The sequence below is a fragment of the Lagopus leucura genome, unplaced genomic scaffold (assembly GCF_019238085.1).
Source record: "Lagopus leucura isolate 7727_CA_CO unplaced genomic scaffold, USGS_WTPT01 Super-Scaffold_100001, whole genome shotgun sequence".
In the NCBI taxonomy this organism is placed as follows: Eukaryota; Metazoa; Chordata; class Aves; order Galliformes; family Phasianidae; genus Lagopus; species Lagopus leucura.
In genome coordinates this window covers 86,569,974-86,589,152 of record NW_024962262.1, presented here as the reverse complement: position 1 = coordinate 86,589,152, position 19,179 = coordinate 86,569,974, and the positions used below count along the sequence as shown (strand labels likewise).

The following is a 19,179-nucleotide window of genomic DNA, read 5'->3' as shown; positions in this document are numbered from 1 at the left end:
TGCAGGGCCACCAACCTCCCCATTTAATGCTAGACCAGGCTGCCCAGGGCCCCATCCAATCTGGCCTTGAACTCCTCCAGGGACAGGGCATCCACAGCCTCTCTGGGCAGCCTGTTCCAGCACCTCACCACTCTCTTTGTAAATAACTTCCCTGACATCCAACCTAAATCTCCCTCCCTCAATTTAAAACCATTTCCCCTTGTCCTGCTGTTATCTACCCTTTCAAAGAGTTGATTCCCCTCCTGTTTGTAGGCTCCCTTTAGGTACTGAAAGGCTGCAATGAGGTCACCCCACAGCCTTCTTTTCTCCAAAGTGAACAAGCCCAGCTCCCTCAGCCTGTCTTCATAGGGGAGGTGCTCCAGTCCCCTGATCACCGTTGTGACCCTCCTCTGGACCCTCTCCAGCAGACATGTTCAAACAGAACATTTTCGTGGGACACTGACGAAAAACGCGAGGAAAACCTGTTTGTTTTCATTATTTTTATTACCATTATTACAACCGCACTCAGCGTGTCGCCTTCCCAACGCAGCACACTGAGGTGACGTCGGCGCGGGGCGGGGAGCACCCGTCAGGAACCGCCCAGTGCACGGGAAGAACGGCACTCCTCGTCCCAGCCCCGCCACAGGGAGGGCGTTGCGCCGGGCCCTGCGCCTGCGCACTGCAACCAGCGGCGCTAGCGCGGGCTGGCCGTTCGCTGCGGCACGGGGCCCGCCATGAGCTTCCTCATCGATTCCAGCATCATGGTCACCTCCCAGGTAGCGCGGTGTTACGCGGCGAGAGCCCGGCCACAGAGGGAGTGAGGGAGAAGGAGGCGAGGTGGGACCGGCCGCTCGGGCCTGCCGGGCTACCCACTCACCGCGCTTCCGGAAGCGGCTGTTGAGGCTGAGGGGCGTGTGGGCGGGGTCTGAGGGCGCGCATGCGCTCCGCGAAGGCGCGATGCCTTTGCGTCGGTGCCTCTGCGTTTTGGCGGGATTGCCAGGTCCGAGGAGGGGGAATGGCTTTGTGTCTGGATAGCTTCGCCTGCTGCTTTAGAAAGAAATAAATAGAAATCATACCAACTAACCTGCAGTTCAGGAGTGTTAGGCAGCACGTTTTCTATTGCTTAAGGCTGTATCGCCTCTTTGGTCTGTTGTGTTGGGTGTCACTGCAACCCTTGGCCTTGCCTAGTTGTCATATCAGAATATTACGCACAGCAAAAGATCAATGAATAAGGCAGTAGGGAATGGAGTTTTCTAGTAACGCTGCCAAATTTCTATAAACTTAGGTCTTGCTGGAAGGCTCATTTTGTGGCTCTCTAGGTGTCACTGACTTGGTCTTTGTTGTTTCCTAAGTAGACTAATAATTTGTGGCCTCTGCGATGTTGTGCCATTGAGGCGCTTGCTTGCTTACAGCCCTGCAAAGTTTGTCGTGACTTGCTTTAAGGAATCTCAGAAAGGCACCGCTATTTTATCTGAAATGCTTCTTTCTGTGCTGACACATGTGATTTAGAACTTCCCTCAACTTTTCCTTCCTGCTGCCTTCGGAGTCATCTTTCAACCAGCCTGCTTTTTACTCCAGCTTAATTCATCCAGGAGCCTGTTAAACCCTGTTTCATATCATCCTGTCTTTACCGCTCCAAGCTGGGTGGTAATCTTAACATATTTGAGATCGTCTTATTGTTTTGTGGGAGGAAACGCTCCATCTTTCTTTGTTAACTCCCAGTAATTTGTCTTGTCATTATGTTGTCTCTGACCTTCCTCTCCACCTTGCTGTCCCACTCCCTCCTCAGTAAGCATCCAAATTTCTTCCTCTCTGCTCCTCTGGTTGCAGAGGTGGTCCAATTGTTTGCTTCTGCCCTCTCTTCCCTTCCACTTGGCCGCACAGTCATATTTTCATTTGTGCTTTCTCCAATATTGGTTTTCTGTCATATAAATGAGTTTGTCTGGGTCACAGAGGAATCTGATCAGCTTCAGAGCTGATTTAAAATCTGTGCTCTGTAATGAGGAGGGATGAGTAGAGGAAATGGCACCTTTCCCCTCTCAACAGCAGCTGGTTATCTTATACAGTGTTTCATGTATGACTGCAGTTCCTCTGAGAATTTTCAGGATAGATTTCAGTGTTTCTTAAAGGTAAAATCTCCTCCTGCTTGGTATAGATTTGACTTGTTTCTGACATGTCTTTTCACTGTCAGGGTTTGAGTGCAGCTTTGATACTGTTATTAGTTCCCTTAGAACAAAAGCTTTCCCATCATTTGCTTTGATTTTTAAGATCTAACTTCTCTAATCGCTTTTCTTTCATTTGTGATGGCAGCATTGCATCTTCCAGCCGTCTTCAGAAATATGAAGTTGGATGTTTAAATTGCTGCATGTAATTGTCAAATGCTCAAACTCATGCTCACCTGAGGCATCTTAGAGTGTGAACATAAGATAGCGTCTTTCTGTGCTTTTGTATAGTCCCTAATACAAAGGAAATCTAATCTTCATATATAATTTTCTCTGTTATTATGGTCCCTGAATATCTCCTCTTCGTTTTCTTCTACTTCATTTATTTATTCCTTTTGAAAAGTCTGTCTGCCTTCTCCTTCTTCCCCACTGTTAATGGAATCATACTTTGACTTATAGACTGGCCTGTAAATAGGAGGCTTATGGAATATCTTACCTTTCTCTTATATTTTTGCTAGCAACTACTTTAAAGTCCAGAGTTGTATGGGAACTGCTGTGTCACGGCCTGAACCTCTGATTGATCACCTGAGGTGAGCCATGAGTCAGCCAGAGGAGCACAGCTGAAGGCAATTCTCCTGTGCTGCCGGAAGGGGTGGAACCTGGCTGCACCTCTCCTAGACCTATTTAAGAGCTGGCTACCAGTGGGGAAGGATCTTTTCTGGAGATCTGCTCTGCTGGAGTTTTGTAAGTGAGTCCAGGATAGGGGTAAATTTTCTATGTATTCTCTTTTTGTTATCGTTATCTGTGTTGCTAAACTCTCTTGTTTATTTTGTAATTATACCATCTTAATATTCATTGATTATGCTGAGGTCCTCCTCAAACCAGTTTTGCCACCTGCTGTCAATCACTAGACCTTATTCCTATGCCAGTTTTGCATTCAAGGCAATTGAATTTGACCTTTTTCACCCAGCTTTCCGGGTATTCCTTGTTTGTAAATAATGTTCGGTTACTTGTATTGCTGCTGGAATCCATTGACTTCTAATGCACGATGAAATCACCCACAGATGGCTTGTGTTGGAAGAGACTTTAACCCTGGGGTTAAGGATGGACCGCTGGGAGGCACCACTTGTGACTGGTCTCCACATGGAAGAGTCTGTCATGGAGTTATCTCTAGATCTGTCTGTGTCTGTGATAGGAGGACATCAGGCCCACCAGCTTGAAAAAGGTGCTGGTGGGGGAACCAAGAGGGAAAGGAATGAGGAAAAAGGAGGAAAGTTATTTTACTAGTTATAACAGTAGAAATACAAGTTAATTGGGATTGAAGCTAATAAGCCAAATAAATGAGAGAGTGTTCAAAACTAAAGGCCTTACTCTAAAGCTGAAGGTGAGATGGCTAGGGAGCATGCACTGCCGAGACGAGCAGTAGAAGAGAGGGCTGTCTTATGACTTGTGAGCAGTTTTATGTTTCCCTCTGAATGGAAAATGGAAATGAATGGTCCTCTGAAGTGTGTAGTTCTCTTCTGAAAACTAGGTATGTGGAAAATTGGCAGTCCACGGAACTGGAGCATTAACTCTTTAACTCCCAGTGCTCTACGTGATGTTATGATGTGGAATACCTATAACAAAAATTATAAAAGCTTGGCAGAGGCATTAACAACCACTCTCTGGCTACAACAATCCAGCCAAGTCTTTATCCACTGAATAGAGCTGCCTTCAAATCTGTATCTCTCCAGTTTAAAGATGTGGTATGGGACCATGTCAAAGGTCTCTTTGGACCTTGCGCAAGTCCAAAGAGACAACATCAGTTGCTCTTCCTTTGTCCACTGTTGCTGTCACTCCATTATAAAAGGCCACCACATTGGTCAGTCATGATCTGCCCTTGGTGAAGTCGTGCTGGCTGTCTTGTATCACCTCCACAGCTCACGTGTGCCTTGACATCTCTTCCAGGATGATCTGCTCCATGATCTTCCCAGACACAGATGTGATATTCAACAGCCAGTAGTTCCCTTGGTATTCCTTTCTTGAAAATGGGAGTGATGTTTTCCTTTTTGCAGTCGGTGGGAACTTTGCCTGGCAGCCATGACTTTTCAGATATGATAGAGTGGCCTTACAACCACATCAGCCACTTCCTTCAGAACTCTGGGATGCATGGCATCTGGCTCCATATTGTACCTTTTAGCTTCCTGAGGCATTCTCAGACTTGCTCTGCTCTAACCGGGGAGGCATTTTGCTCACTTGACCACTGCCTTGAGGTTCAGGTAAATAGTTGTTTGTGTCTTTAATGTGTTTACTGTGAAAAAAGGGTAAGCTTTAATTTTGTATACTTGAAGAGTGAAAGAAGAAGCAACAGTGTAAAAGATTCTGGCAGGCCAGGAACTGAGGTATTCTGAGAAGTTGGGAATACAGGAAAAAGCTCTCTTTCCTCTATCGTCTGTGAGATTCTAGGCTTCTTTGTCTGTTACTCTTGAATATTTAAAATGTTATACTTTCCATGATGCCTTGACAAGTTTAATATCTTGGGTATGTTGGCCTTGTTCTGTTGCTTCCATTTCTTTCACCTACAGCCAATAGTGAAGCAGCTTCATATTTTGCAAATTGGTGGGCACAAATACTAGATACTTGATCTCTTTTGTAGGTGCTCTTCTTTGGATTTGGATGGCTGTTTTTCATGCGCAAGCTCTTCAAGGATTATGAGGTAAGAAGGGGATTTTCATCACAACTCTTTATCTTAAAATTACTCTCAGTTATTGCAGTGTTCTTAAAACTGTTTCTGACCTTTTTCCACTCTTTAAGCTCTTTTATCTTGTTTTTAGTTTTTGTACACGTACTTTCTTTTTCATTTCCTCTCTACTTTAAATAAAAGACTGGTAGATATCTGGGGAAATGGATTCTTCTGGAACCACTAAGTTTCTGTACTGGCAACAACAACAACAAAAAAAAAAGTTGGAGGAGGAGCAGGGGTAACAGAAGCCTTGTTCCTTAAGTAAGCTTGACTTATATATTTGCAGAATTTTGGAGACAAAATCAAATTAATGTTTAAATTTGGTGAGGAGTAAATTGTTTGTGAGGATTGGTTGGGATAAAGGTTGGGACATGACATTCCCTTATCCCAAGAAGACTGTAAGAAAATATAGTCTAGGTAAGAGATGACTTAAGTGCAAGCCAACCTGAAAAGTTTATTCTTAAATTGCTCTTAAATCTAAGATGAAGAGCGTGGAACACTGTTAGCAATTGCCTATCATTAGTCAAGTTGCCATCAGGTGTTACATGCCTTCTTTGTAGGACTTCTCTCTCAAATAGGATTGATTCAGTCAGTATGATACAGGCTGTTTCTTCCCTTTGGGATTAAATGCAGTGTACCTGGTAGCAAAAGCTGTGTGCAGTTGTACCGTTTGTTCTTTTTTTTTTTTCTTTCTTCACCTGAGGGGTATCAGGGTGCCATTCTACAAACAGAAATGCCTGATAGCTCTGGCTTATTTTCTCCATTGCAGGTGCGACAGTATGTTGTCCAAGTCATCTTCTCTGTGACTTTTGCCTTCTCTTGTACTATGTTTGAACTCATCATCTTTGAGATTTTGGGAGTGCTGAACAGCAGGTGAGTTTGGGAGCTTTCTGAAGGGCTAGTGTGCAGAAGCTTAATGTGTAGATCAGACTTGTATTGGGGAATTATGTGAGGAAGTGGTAAATAGCTCAACAGAGGTGTTTGAGCAGCAGGATTTATTTGAGAAAACATGAAACTAGAAGCCTTAATTTCCTGACTCTCCCACAGTTGTCATTATTGTGGCCTAAAAACAAAGCTTCAGTCTTAGAGTTTTTTCATTTGTGAAATAGAAGAGCGGTTTTATGGGTGAGCTGTGAAGCTTCAGATCATGCTGAAGAGCTCTTTTCAGGTGCTAAGAACTATAAAAACTATAAGCCCTTGTTTTCCAGTAGTGGTCAAAGCAGGGAATAAGATGTGAAGCTAATTGTGAAGTTAGAACTGTACTTTGTAGTAGAACAGTATTTGTGAATCAAAGGCACATTTTTCCTTGACATAGGTGAGGGTTTCTACATAAAGAAGATGTAAAAAGGTGGTTACTTCAGAAAGCAGCAGGAAAGAGAAGATAGAGCAGTAACAGGGAAAGGTTATGGGTTTCCCATTTGTTGTCTTTCATATGAGTCTAAGAGTGCAATTAAAGGAATTGAAAGGCAAGAAGTTCAAGATGGATATAAGATACTGGTAGTTTAGACTGTGTGTTATTAATCTTATTATTGAACTTACAGTCAGAGAGATCACTGAGGAGGATGCATTTATAAGCTTTAATAAAGGGCTGGAAATCATTATAGATGAGAATGTCTGCCTCTGAATTAGCTAGGAAAAAGTGACAAGGATCCTCAGGAGATCTTCTGCAAGACACGAATAGGACGTGGGTCAGTCTTGGGAATAAGGCACTTTAGGAATAAGGTGTTTTTCTTGGAAAGCTGAATGGAAGGTCAGTTCAACCAAGATGAATCTCATCTGAATTTGGCTGATCTCTTCTGTCGGAGGAGTGTTGATTGCTTTGTAATATCTTGCATGTGAGACAATCGCTTTTAATTGAATTATGTTGAGTTACGAACATAAAATATTTTTTATCTTTTCAATTTGTGTTAGCCTTTCCTTGACTCAGCCATACATTACAAAATTAATTATTATCAAAGCGTCATAGAATCACAGAATGGCTTAGGTTAGAAGGGACCTTAAAACCCACCCAGTTCCAACTCCTGCCATGGGCAGGGCTGCCAGTGTTATCCAATGCTTGATGTAACTGAAAGGACTGCGTTGAGATGTGATTGTCTTTTTGAAATTTGTTGTGATGGAGCGTGCTTACCTGTATTTTGGCTTTCTTTTAGCTCTCGATATTTTCACTGGAAGCTGAACCTGTGTGTCATTTTACTCATCCTAGTCTTCATGGTCCCCTTTTACATCGGTTACTTTGTTGTGAGCAATATCAGATTATGTGAGTACTTGGCTTATGGCATTGGATCTACTAATTTGGGACTGCACATACAAATGAGAACTCTTTTTTTGAGAGGGAGATGTCTTGGTCACTCTCCCTGCATCTTCTTCCTTCCCCTGGCTTTGTCCTGGCTAGATAAGTTCTGGGCTTAATGCTTGAGCAATAACTGTTTATTGAAAAGTTAGGATGTGTTTCACCTGGCTCCCCAAACGTAGCATTTCTCTCTGGGTTTCAACGAAGATGGGTGCTTTGGAATACTGTAACTGGAATTTGTTCCTTTAGAGTTTTAAGTTTCAACCAAGCCCTCGGCCCACCTGTATTGTTCTACTAAGGGGTGAAAGAAACAAAGCAGAAAAATTCAATAAATTATCCTTGTGTTTTTTTTTTTTTTTTTTTGCTTACTACTATTTGGTGGAAGCCTCTTCCATGTGCTAAGGCACATCTACCCTTGAGTTATCAATATTCATCACTCTTATGTGTTAAGCTGAGATATATGCCACTGGCAGTATAGTGTAATGCCAAAATGTGTAGCTTTGGCATTAAGATGAATTTTCCAGGTGTCATTTTCAGGATCACATAAGAAAGATGTGACTAAGTACTTCCCTACTCACAGTGCTGCCCTTAGGGAAAAGCCAAAATGCTGTGTTGCTGGGGAAGCTCTTGCAAAAGGTGATGTCTCAAGCAGTGAGTTTGGTAGGAAGTGAAGGGGTGCATACTGCTACTCCAGCACTGTCAGAATACACCTGTTTTGGCCATCTATGCTTTAAGCAGCCTTTGGGCTATGGTAGTGGTTCTGTAAGACTGAAAATGCCTTAAAGGAAGAACTTCAATACTATTTTTTTTCTTTCCATCAGTGCACAGACAGAAACTGCTTTTTGCATGTGTTCTGTGGTTGACGTTTATGTATTTCTTTTGGAAGCTGGGAGATCCATTTCCCATCCTCAGCCCAAAACATGGTGAGTTTCCTATTCTTGTTTATTTCTTCCCTCCTAGAAGAAGTCTTTGCTCTCTTACCTTTATCTTTTATTGTGTTATGTTTATTCCACATAAGGGGCTACAGAAAGTATTTCTTGTAACTCAGTCTGCTTTGAAACATGGAATCTGGAGTTTGCCAGCCAGCTGGAAATGGTTAGCTTGGGTATCTCTGCTCTGCACTCACAGAACCAAGAACATTTATACTGTGAAGTTGCTGTGTAGACTTAGTTGTTATGCAGCAGACACTGTCAGTGTGGGTGTAACTGTTCTGAATCCTTTAGGCACCTGGGTATGTCTTACAACATTTCAGGAAGGATTAGCTGTCACTTGGGTTTCCTATATAACTTATCCTGCCATTATCCCCTGCACTGGAGAATTGTTTGTGTTTTTCTCAACGGGAGAGATTGCAGTCAGTTTCCTTCCAGTTGGTGAATGTGTCTGTCTGGATAGATAACCATCAACGTAATCTTTCTGTTCTCTGAGAGACTACTTTATTTTGGACTCAGAAGATAAAAAATTGAAGGATACCAATTGCTGCAGGGTCTGCTCACCCTTCCATCTGTGATTCTAAAACTTTCCTAAGAGAAAGTGTGTGTCCTTGTTTTATAATTGTGTCATTTGCCCATGAAATACAGTAGCTTGTAAGTTGCACAGATCACTACACAGTGTTTCATTGCCAAGAAAGAAGTGAATCTGCTTACATCCACTTGAGTTGGCAGAATATATTAATCCAAAGGGAGTTTAGCCACAGGGTTCAGACGGTCCTCTTCAGACTACTCTAAAAGTCTTGCACAGCTGAGTAACAACTGCAGATATCCAGAATTGGTATTCTTTTTTTTTTTTTTTTTTTTTTTTTCCTTCTTCCCTCCTGCTTTTGAATGGTACCTTAACCTAACGTTTGTACAATATCTTATCCTAGCAGATTTAGGCAAAAAGTTAGAGCCAAGGATTTGGCTGGGATGCTGCTGTCTTGCATGTACTAATAAGGCTATTGCAGGGCTTTGTTGTGGAGGTGGTGTTGTAATTCATATGTAGGATCTTGTGGAAAGAGGTATGGCAGGAAGCCCTTCTAGGTACATGCACTGACATCCTGTGTTGGGATTGCCTTACCCTTGGGTGGTGCTGGCACTGTGCAGCAGCTGTGAAATGTATCACTGACCAGAACTTTTTGTCAGGAGTCCTGGATGATCTCCAATTTGTTAAGCATGACTCTGGACAGATTTATTCTGTACTGATTACCTAGTAGTATTCTATTAAGACTCTAATCTTCATCTGAATTCATAAAGCATGTGTTTTATGTGACCTGATCACAAGAGTAAAGATGCTGAGAGTGTTATGGGGGAATGTTATTTTAGACAGTGGAATGTCATGTCATTTTGAAGGCACCTCTGTTTTAACTGGTAGTGTGTAGGGCAAAAGGCCAGGATATAGTAGCACATTCTGTAGCTGGTGTAAATCTCTATGCAGCTGCACATGACTGGGTTATCTCAGTTTCCCTTTGTGAAGTCCTTTTGCTGTGTTTTCATCATTTATTCTCCTTCTCTGAAGCATGAAATGTGGCTTGGCACTTGGCCATCTCAGCTTTGCAATCATGTAAGCTCCAAATGTGCTGTGTGTAGCAGCTATTCTATAAGTATCTCCCTAAAAAGCAAGTTAATGTTTGATAGTACCTGGCACTGTATCCTGAGAAGATGGGTTGAGATCTGTTCTTCATGGCTGGGAAGAATAAATGCAGTCTCATTGCTCGATATTGGATACAGCACAGGCTTGATGTTCATGCTGTGTCATGTGAATGTATGTATGTATGTTTTGGAGTTCACCTGGTGCTCAAAATGCTTGCTTGGAGGTCATATGTGTATATCCACAAAATGAATACTGAACAGCTAGCAGGAGCATGAACTTCCCATGCTGTCATAACTGCTGTCTTAATGCACAAATTGCACCTGGTATGGAGGGGTTGCTTCTAATGATTGATGGGATAGGGCCTTCCCCTCTATGATCCAGAGAGTTTTGGTCCAGATTGCTGGGAGCAACTGGTTTGGTAACTCTAGTCCTGGTTATTGCTGGAGTATCTTGCTGAACGTGTCTGTTTTATGGAACCTGGTGGATGTATGTTCCCACCTCAGCGAAGTCCAGCTGCTAGTGTTTTATTAATGTAGAACCAAAGAGTTGTCTGTTAAGCCCCTTCAGATTTCTTAATGTTCTTCACAGTATGAGTATCCTACCCCTGTTTTTAAGCATGATAACGTGCTTTCTGAGGGAGACTTTCTTCTCTCTGTTCGTAGTCCCTGTCCATACTTCATATTACCTCTGATCATTGCACTGTGATGGTAGCTGGTTTCATTAGGCAGCTCTGTATGTGTACTGGTTTGCAAAGGCACCAGCTGTGGAAAGGATGAAGAGCGCAGCCCGTTGCTGATGCTGTGTTCTTTGTCTTACAGGAATCCTGTCTATAGAGCAGCTCATCAGCCGTGTGGGTGTGATTGGGGTGACACTCATGGCTTTGCTGTCAGGATTTGGTGCTGTCAACTGTCCGTATACCTACATGTCCTACTTTCTCAGGTAATTGCAGCCTTGTGAAATATTTTGTCTGCCTTTGAGGTTATTATTCTGCTTTTCTCATTGAATTGATAGAATTTTTTTCTTTAAAGTTGCTTTTTTCTCATCATGATGGCGTTAGTGATGGCTTTTGTTTTCCATGTTCTAAGTGTACTGTAGCTATTGCTGTTCTACACGCCAGAACCATTTTCATCCCTGAAGGATCTCTTCGTACAAGCTTCTCTCTCTGTTTTATGAGCATGTGCATAATCCTTCTGAAATGGGTTAGCAGGCCTAATTGTTGGGAGTCTTCGTTCTGCAGGAATGTGACAGATGCAGATATTCTCGCTTTGGAGCGACGACTCCTCCAGACTATGGACATGATTATTAGCAAGAAAAAAAGGTGAGAAAGGAACAGTTGCATTAAATGAATTATGTCAAGGATTTGCAGTCAGTATGGTATAAGATGGTCTTGAAATTACCCAACTTTTCTTTCCAGGGCTAGATGTTCCAGTGAAACAGATGGCTGAGTGGGGTAGTAGCTTTATGGGGTTTCATTCTGGCCTGATACGCAACTCAGGCTTCTTCCCAGGCCTCTGCCTTGAATGGCAATGTTTTTTCCTGCAGTAGTACAGATTAGGCTTCCAGGAGAAGTTCTAACTCTCTGATGGCAACTTGACTAATCTGAGATAAACATTTTTCTCTCTCAATGAATAAATGTCCCTTGAACCACCTCAGTTAACTCTCTTATTGGCAGTTTTGGTACAGCAGTTGAATTCATACGTACTGAGGTCTTTCCTGCTCTGTGGATCTGGTGTTTCCTGGTCAAAACTGAAGCAAGCTAGTGAGCTGATGTGAATACAGCTGTGTAAACTTTGCCATTTGCAAGAATATTGATAAAGGTATAGTGGAGTTGTGGAACACTGCTAATATGATGGTAGCGTAGTGTGATACCAGAGGGTAGCATAAACATGACATCCAAATTCTGCTTTTGTTGATTTAGCTTATTTCATGTCCCCCAGGTGAAAAAGTGACTTTCAGGAAACAGTGTCATTGCATTTACACTGAAAGGATTTTTGTGTGCTCTTACAAATTGCATATTTCATGCCTTGCCAGTTATAAAGAGTAAATGCAATCACCATGTCAGAGGTCTGTCTGGTGTAGAACCCTTGCAGAAACCCTGAAAACTTTACTTCAGGTGCACTAATGTTTTAATGGAACCTCTTAATGTATTACAATGTAGGATAGTCTTGCTGAATGAAGCACCAGCATGCATATCTGCTGTTCAGTGAACTGATCTGCTGAGCGTGTGAAAGTGTAGTTGAAGCACGTCTTCTTTCTTCCCCTTTAAAAATGTTAAGTGGTGGACAAATGTTAACTCAGTATTTGTGATTTAGTGAGAAATGGTGTTTTTGTGGTAGTTTAGTGAGAAGGTGTATTTAATCAGAGAGGTTTAGTTGGCTGTATGATTGACAGAGAGGATATTAACATGCTGGCATTGAGTTGAAAGGTTACTGTGGAGTACAGCTTTTGAGTCTGCCCTTTAGTGCAGTGTGTTCAGATCTCTCATCTCAGGGAAGGTAACGTTGGGTTAAAAGTATGGATGTCTGGGACTTGTAACTGACTAGCATTTCTTGGAGACAGCTGTTGGAAGTTGGTTTTGCTAATGCTTTTTGCACAGGAATTATTCTATCTTTTCTGAGCGTGCTCAATGCGTTAAGGAAATTTGCCACTTAAGGTTGACAGGTTCTTCATAGTCATCCTTGCAGATATTTTGGGCCCCTCACAGTAAGAAGGACTTGGAAGCCTGGAGCATGCCCAGAGAAAGGCAACTAAGCTGGTGAGGGGTCTGGAGCACACGCCTTATGAGGAGTGACTGAGGGAACTGGGGTTGCTCAGTCTGGAGAAGAGGAGGCTCAGGGGAGACCTGAGCCCCAAGGGTATTACTTCTATTGTGTGATTTATTATATTATTATGTTGTTATTATTTTTTATTACACTGCTTATCAGCAACTTTGAAGAGGGCTCAGTGCCAAATGTAGCAGTGCTGGCTGCAGCTACAAAAAAGGACCTGAACTCTGTCAAATCATGGATTGCCTTGACGATACTATGAATAGTTTTCAGCTTAGAGTGGATAACTGGCTCACAAATTTCAATGGAGAGACATGTGAGGTAATGAGGCCAGAAGCCAGCAGTGCTTGCAGGGATTATGCTGCAGTGCACGTGGGGGTGTGAGGGACAGTATGCAGCTGCTGCTGTAGTATTGGGTGAGTTTTAGGAGTCATGTTTAGATCGCCGGATGTGTCCAGTGGTTCAGTCCAATAATGGATTTATGTGTTTCTGCTTCATAAGAGCTTGTCATGCAGCCTAGAAGTGAGTGACAGCGTGTGAGAGAGCTGCTGCATACCACACAGCGCTCACACTTCTGTGCAGGAAGCGGAATGTGCAGTGATAAAGAGGTGTCCAAGGAGAGAAAGGGGCATGAAAAGTTTTTCCAGTTCCTGAATCGGAGATAGCACAGTCTTGTGTGTGTGTGATGAAAGTAGCTAATCATGTGACTGAGAAAGCCATTTGAATATTTATTTTTAATTGGATTTAAATCCCTCTAAGGATTGAAGCAGAATTCCAATAGAAGTCTTAGGAAGTGTCTCATTGAATCTTGCTTGATTAGATCTGGGCTCTATTCCAGGGCTAATCAAGATAATGTTATGAAGCAGGATTAGTGCTTAGGGAAATAAAAAGGGGGCATCTGTTGGCAGTGAATTTAGTTTAATCGTCTTTTCTGAGGAACTGTTTTTTGGTTATTGGGTTTGAGTTTGTTTTTGTTTTTTGTTTTGCTTTATTCTAAAAAGACTTTACTCCTGAAAACTTGTGTTTTCTGCTTTTTCAGAATAGCAGTGGCTCACAGGATGATGTTCCAGAGAGGGGAAGTGCACAACAAACCCACTGGCTTCTGGGGAATGATAAAAAGTGTTACGACGTCTGTTGCAGGCAGTGAAAGTATCCTTCATCTGCATGCTGGCAGCTGGAGGTGACACCAGCTTTCTTTTGAAAGGAAGAGTGTTAGGTGTGCCAGTTGTGAAGCACCTGTGTTGTAATACATTCCAGAAGCCTGGGCAAAAGACTTCATGTCTTCTGGGAGGTTTGCTGTCTAGCGCTGTACTGTGTTAACTTTTACCTAGGGATTGGACTCATGGTTTTATGTAGACACTCAGGAGTCATATGTTGCAGCCATGCTATGTACATGTGCTGTTACTTCATCACAGTTGAGGTATACAGCAGGTTGCAGGACAGATGTATGCACTTTGTGTTACATTGCAGATGTCTGCCCTGTCACAACACTGAAGCTGGAGGCAGCTTTCTATTCTGATGTATCCTTGGCTCACTGACTTACCTGCATACATGTTTTATTTCATTACTTGAAATACACTTTTCCAGAGTGGAGAAGTTGTGACATGCTTGAGCAAAACAACAGCTCTGTTTGAGGTGCTGGAACAGTTGTCCTCCCTTATAGCTGCCTTTTTGGCTGAGTTGGAAAGTGAGAAGAAAGGCAGGAATCACAGAGTCACAGAATTGTAGGGGCTGAAAGGGATCACTAGAGACTATCTAGTCCAACCCACTTACCAAAGAAGGCTCCCTACACCAGGTTGCACAGGTAGGTGTTCAGGTGGGTCTTGAACATCTCCAGAAAAGGAGACTTCACAACATCTGGGCAGGCTGTTCCACTGCTCTGTCACCCTTACTGTGAAGAAGTTCTTGAGCACATTTGTGTGGAACTTCCTATGCTTCAGTTTGTGGCCATTTCCCCTTGTCCTGTCGCCATTCACTGCCGAAAAGAGTCTGGCCTCATCCCTTTGCCTCCCACACCTTGGGTGTTTATAGATATTGATCAGATCCCTTCTGAGTCTTCTTTTCTCAAGGCTGAACAGACCCAGGTCACTCAGCCTTTCTTCATAAGAGAGATGCTCCAGGCTCTTGGTCATCTTCATGGCCCTCTGCTGGACTCTTTCCAGGAGATCCCTGCCTTTTTTCTGTATTGGGGAGCCCAGAACCGAACACAGTACTCCGGGGGAGGCCTCACCAGGACAGAATAGATGGGGAGGACCTCCTCCCTTGACCTGCTGACTGTGCTTTTTTTAATGCCTCTCAGGATGCCGTTTCTCTTTTTGCCCACCAGTGCACACTGCTAGCTCATGGCCAGCCTGTCATCCACCAGGACCCCCAGGTCCCTCTCTGCAGAGGAAGAAGCAACCTGTGGAACAATTGAATTATTCTCATGGTGTAGGTTCACTGCTGTTGCTCTAGCATTGTGACAAAAAGTGGATAGGAACATGTGAATAAATGTTGTTGTGCATATGCAGTAAGGATGGAAGGAATATGTGGACAGTTATAAGGCTCTGTATTTCCCTACCTTGCCATTGCCTTCCAAGAATTTGTCAGAGCACCTAAAATGTGCAGTTTGCTTAAGGCCAAGGAGTCTTCTTCCTATCCTTTTCCAATGGCTGTTAAAATGAGAATTAGGCTATTTGATGAGACTCTTTATAATAATCACTAATCTCCTGGGGCGGTTACTCAGTGGTTTTGTTTGTGAAGGTGATGGGAGTGTGAAATGCTATGCACTCTGATGATAAGTGATGCTTATTGAAGTGGAGAAGCAGTCTTTGAGAGCTCTGGTTCTGCAATGTGTTACCTAGGCAGAAGAGTACTACCTGCCTTCTTAAAATGGAGTACTGTGCAACACAGGTACCCTTGAGATGTCTTTGGGTGCATTATTTACAAGAGCACTACGACAGTATCAGAAAACTGATCTGGATTAAAAGAAGCGGCCAAACAATTAGACGTGACCCTTGAGGTGAAGCTGGGGAATATTTTCTTTTAATTAAAAGTACAGTTGTGGTGTACTCTAGCCTTGACTATGCTGGTTTGCCAGATCTGTCTCTTATCCAGCAAGAAGTGGATGCCCTAGAAGAACTGAGCCGGCAGCTTTTTCTTGAAACTGCTGACCTGCATGCAACAAAGGTATGAAACAAAATAACTGCCCAGATATGTGCTGGGGGCTAAAGTAGATTGAATGAGAGCGTATGTTACCAGAAATTGAAAGCTGTTTAGCAGGTAAATGTTGAAATGTAGTGATGTGGTGGAGTGAGAATCTGTTGTGGCCTTCCAGAACTTAAGACAGCTTATAAACAAGAGGAAAATCAACTTTTTACGTGGGTAGACAGTGAAAGGACAAGGGCCTGGTCTTAAACTAAAAGAGGGAAGATTTAGATTAGATGTCAGGAGAAAATTTTTCACTGAGAGAAGTGAGGTGCTGGAGCAAGTTGCTCAGAGATGCTGTGGATGCTTCATCCCTGGAGGCATTCAAGGCCAGATTGGTTGGGGCATTGGGCAGCCTGATCTAGTGCTTATGGTTGGCAACCTTGCCCGTGGCAGGGAGGAACTAGATGGTCTTTGAGGTCTCTTCCAACCTGAGCCATTCTGTGGTTCTGCGATGATTCTATGGTTCTTTCATTTGGGCAGGTTACTTCCTGTTTAGGTATGTGCTGTTTAGGTATACTACAGGTTCCTAGAGCTGTTCAGAAGCCTTTGAATTAGAAGAGTTGTAGGATAAAGCTGTGGTTTCTGCTCTTGGTGCACCATTAAAATGTATGGCTTGTGTTGTTATCATGGCAATGAATCTTTTGTATGTATTCTCCTCCCCCCTCTTGAATTTTTTTTTTTTTTTTTTTTTTCTCCAGGAAAGAATAGAGTACTCCAAAACTTTCCAGGGAAAATACTTCAATTTTTTGGGTTACTTTTTCTCCATCTATTGTGTCTGGAAAATCTTCATGGTATGTAAATACTTTGTTCTGTTTTATGTGCACATATGCAAATGTCACTCCCTGCACAGATTATGCTGTAGGTGCAGTGTATTAAGTAAGGCCCTAGTCTCCTTATAATCTTGCTTCTGCAAATTCTGAATGAAAATGGTATTTGTCTGGAATAAAGCTCTGCATCTCTCTTTTTACAGAACTTTAGGCAAGCATTTCTAATATTTGTGTTTTTACACCTTCTTAGGCAATCCAGCTGCTCCCCCAGCCTTGGATATGCAAACAAGAATCTCATATGTAGCAGTGAGGTGTTCTTTTTATTTTCTTTGATTGTAAATCCATCTCTGCCTTGCAGGCGACCATCAATATTGTGTTTGACCGCGTGGGGAAGACGGATCCAGTCACAAGAGGAATTGAGATCACTGTGAATTATTTGGGAATCCAGTTTGATGTGAGATTTATTAATTCTTACAGCATTTTCAGTAATTCTTACCCCACAAAAGCAATCGCATACTACTAATAATGTGGAAGTGATAGAACCCTGAGAATGCATCTGTGACTTCTGACTTACTAAAGAGAAAAGGAAATAGAGCTTTGAAACAAGTATTCTGTTATTTGCACTTCTATAATTTTTCATCTCCAAAGAGATGATTGATGTAAGTTGTATCTTTTTTACTTGTATGTGTAATGAAATGAATTAACAGATATTTTCACAATTATCTTCATAATGTAAACCTGCTTACAGTGGATATTGTGCAGCTAGGAAGTACAAAGATCCTAAAGAATTAGCAGCTATACGATGTAGCGAAAAAGGAGTTAGAGAATTAACTGTATTCCTCTTGTTGATACAGGTGAAATTCTGGTCTCAGCACATTTCCTTTATTCTTGTTGGAATAATTATTGTCACCTCTATCAGAGGCCTGTTAATTACACTTACAAAGGTATGTTTGGCCAGTAGTGTCTTACAGCTTTCCTCATAAAATATCATGTTACTAGATCTTTAAATTCAAACAGAACATATACTGTATAAACTATCAGTACACATTCGTGTTTTTACTCTCTGAATTTAAATCCTTGTAGAGGAGGAGGAGAGGGAAAATATATTCTCCCCACTCAGTTTCTATTACTGTTATTCTCAGGAAGAGGTGTGGATGCTCAATGAGATGTTAAGTGTAAGCATGGCTTCAGAATGATGCTGTAGCCAGCATATTAGTAAGGGTTCATGAGATGATGATTAAAAGAATTTAGATTGCCTCATTTGAACTGCTAGTTCTTTTTGTAGAGCTGGAAAGGTATTAACTTGAGAGACATGTGACTCCTTGTGTTGACCTGGGTTTTAGTACCTACTCTTAAATATTAATACATGACTTTTACCAGTTGGTGCCTGCCACTGTCTTAAGAGATTCATGTTTCTAAAAGTAGGGTTCATGTACCTCTCTGAAAAAACATGCTTTTTATGAAAGAGAATTGAATGGCATGTTCCTTTCTTGATGTCCTAAGGCATCGTTGTCCAGCTTATTTCCAGTGTGTTTTTTCTTTCTAGTTCTTCTATGCCATTTCCAGCAGCAAGTCCTCCAATGTTATTGTTCTGCTTCTAGCACAGATCATGGTGAGTATGCAGAACCATGGGCATACCTGTATGCATTTGTGCATACATACATATTTGTTTTTGCATACAAAGGAAGATAACAAAGTCCTTGCGTGCTGGCCTATGATAGCCACAAAACCAATTTTAAAACAACTGCTACTTTCTCTTTTTACAGGGTATGTACTTTGTGTCGTCGGTGCTCCTGATTCGAATGAGCATGCCTCTAGAGTACCGCACTATTATAACAGAAGTCCTGGGGGAGCTTCAGTTCAACTTCTATCATCGTTGGTTTGATGTGATATTTCTAGTTAGTGCACTATCCAGCATCCTCTTTCTCTACTTAGCACATAAGCAAGCTCCAGAAAAGCATATGGCCCTCTAAGTAAGGACTGCAGACACACACGCTCCCGTCTCCTTTCTGCTGGACTGTTGCAACTCCTGTGGACTGCAAAACTTGGAGAGCCAGGACAGTTCTGTGTGTTCAAGCAATGTCACTGGCTCTTTGAACTTCCATGTCTTCAGTCAAGCTCTGTGGCTCATTTTAAGGTGCTACAGCTTGAGGGAAAGGGAATGCACACATTGCCAAGGAATAAAGGGAATTTATGGTACATCAGTATCTAAGGGTCTGTAGGCTGTCTGAGGTAAGGTATCTTGTGTTTGGAAGAATGTCTTCAGAGAAGGCATCAAGCAAATGTGATTTTTCTTTTAAAAAGCAACTCATAATTGAGGTTCAGAGAATGGTAATTTTGGAGCTGAATGTGGAAGTCTGTGGAATTAAATAAGCTTTTGTAATACCTCATGCAAGCATCACAGTTGTTTTTTTTGTCAGCTCAAAATATTTCTTTGCAAGTGAGCTGGAATTTACTACCTGGCAGAAGTGAAATGGAGTGAAGTTGAGAGGATATCACTAGTACGTGCTGTTCTTTTGAGCTGGAGCTTAGCTCTCTTGCTGAACCTCAACTTTGTTTCGTAAACAGAACTGAGGTTTTGGATTCCTGTTTGCCAGAGTTCAGCATGAAGTCAAAGATAACAGTTATGCCTTGTTTACCTTACGTGTTATAAATGTATTGACCTTATATGCTATAAATCTGGTGTTCCCCTCAACCTGTATATTCTTCTACAGTAGCCTGTTTCCCCTTTCTGATGTCA

General features: G+C 42.2%; 1 protein-coding gene across 5 annotated transcripts; it reads left to right on the top strand.

Annotated features, from left to right (window-relative positions):
• Window positions 1–651: 651 nt before the first annotated feature.
• Window positions 652–18,829, top strand: LOC122177643 (Golgi pH regulator). 5 transcript variants are annotated; one of them, XM_042867248.1, is made up of 14 exons: window positions 652–755; window positions 4,777–4,836; window positions 5,633–5,736; window positions 7,014–7,120; window positions 7,975–8,076; window positions 10,537–10,657; window positions 10,956–11,036; window positions 13,523–13,632; window positions 15,563–15,651; window positions 16,371–16,463; window positions 16,798–16,893; window positions 17,294–17,383; window positions 17,986–18,051; window positions 18,206–18,829. In XM_042867248.1, exons 1-14 carry the CDS (start codon window positions 714–716, stop codon window positions 18,410–18,412), a joined length of 1,368 nt encoding a protein of 455 aa, XP_042723182.1. In that variant the 5' UTR covers window positions 652–713; the 3' UTR covers window positions 18,413–18,829. The 5 variants fall into 5 exon arrangements, with proteins under 5 accessions (XP_042723182.1, XP_042723181.1, XP_042723183.1 ...); XM_042867247.1 differs by having other exon boundaries at window positions 15,554–15,651; XM_042867249.1 differs by lacking the exon at window positions 652–755 and adding an exon at window positions 2,860–2,885 and having other exon boundaries at window positions 15,554–15,651.
• Window positions 18,830–19,179: the final 350 nt, after the last annotated feature.

Excerpts from the sequence above, each read along its gene's own strand:
- LOC122177643 (XM_042867245.1), top strand. The coding sequence starts at position 4,169 with ATGGGAGTGATGTTTTCCTTTTTGCAGTCGGTGGGAACTTTGCCTGGC. Across the intron at positions 4,400-4,776 it reads ACCACTGCCTTGAGGTTCAG|GTGCTCTTCTTTGGATTTGG; the intron begins GTAAATAGTTGT and ends TCTCTTTTGTAG. Across the intron at positions 5,737-7,013 it reads TTGGGAGTGCTGAACAGCAG|CTCTCGATATTTTCACTGGA; the intron begins GTGAGTTTGGGA and ends GCTTTCTTTTAG.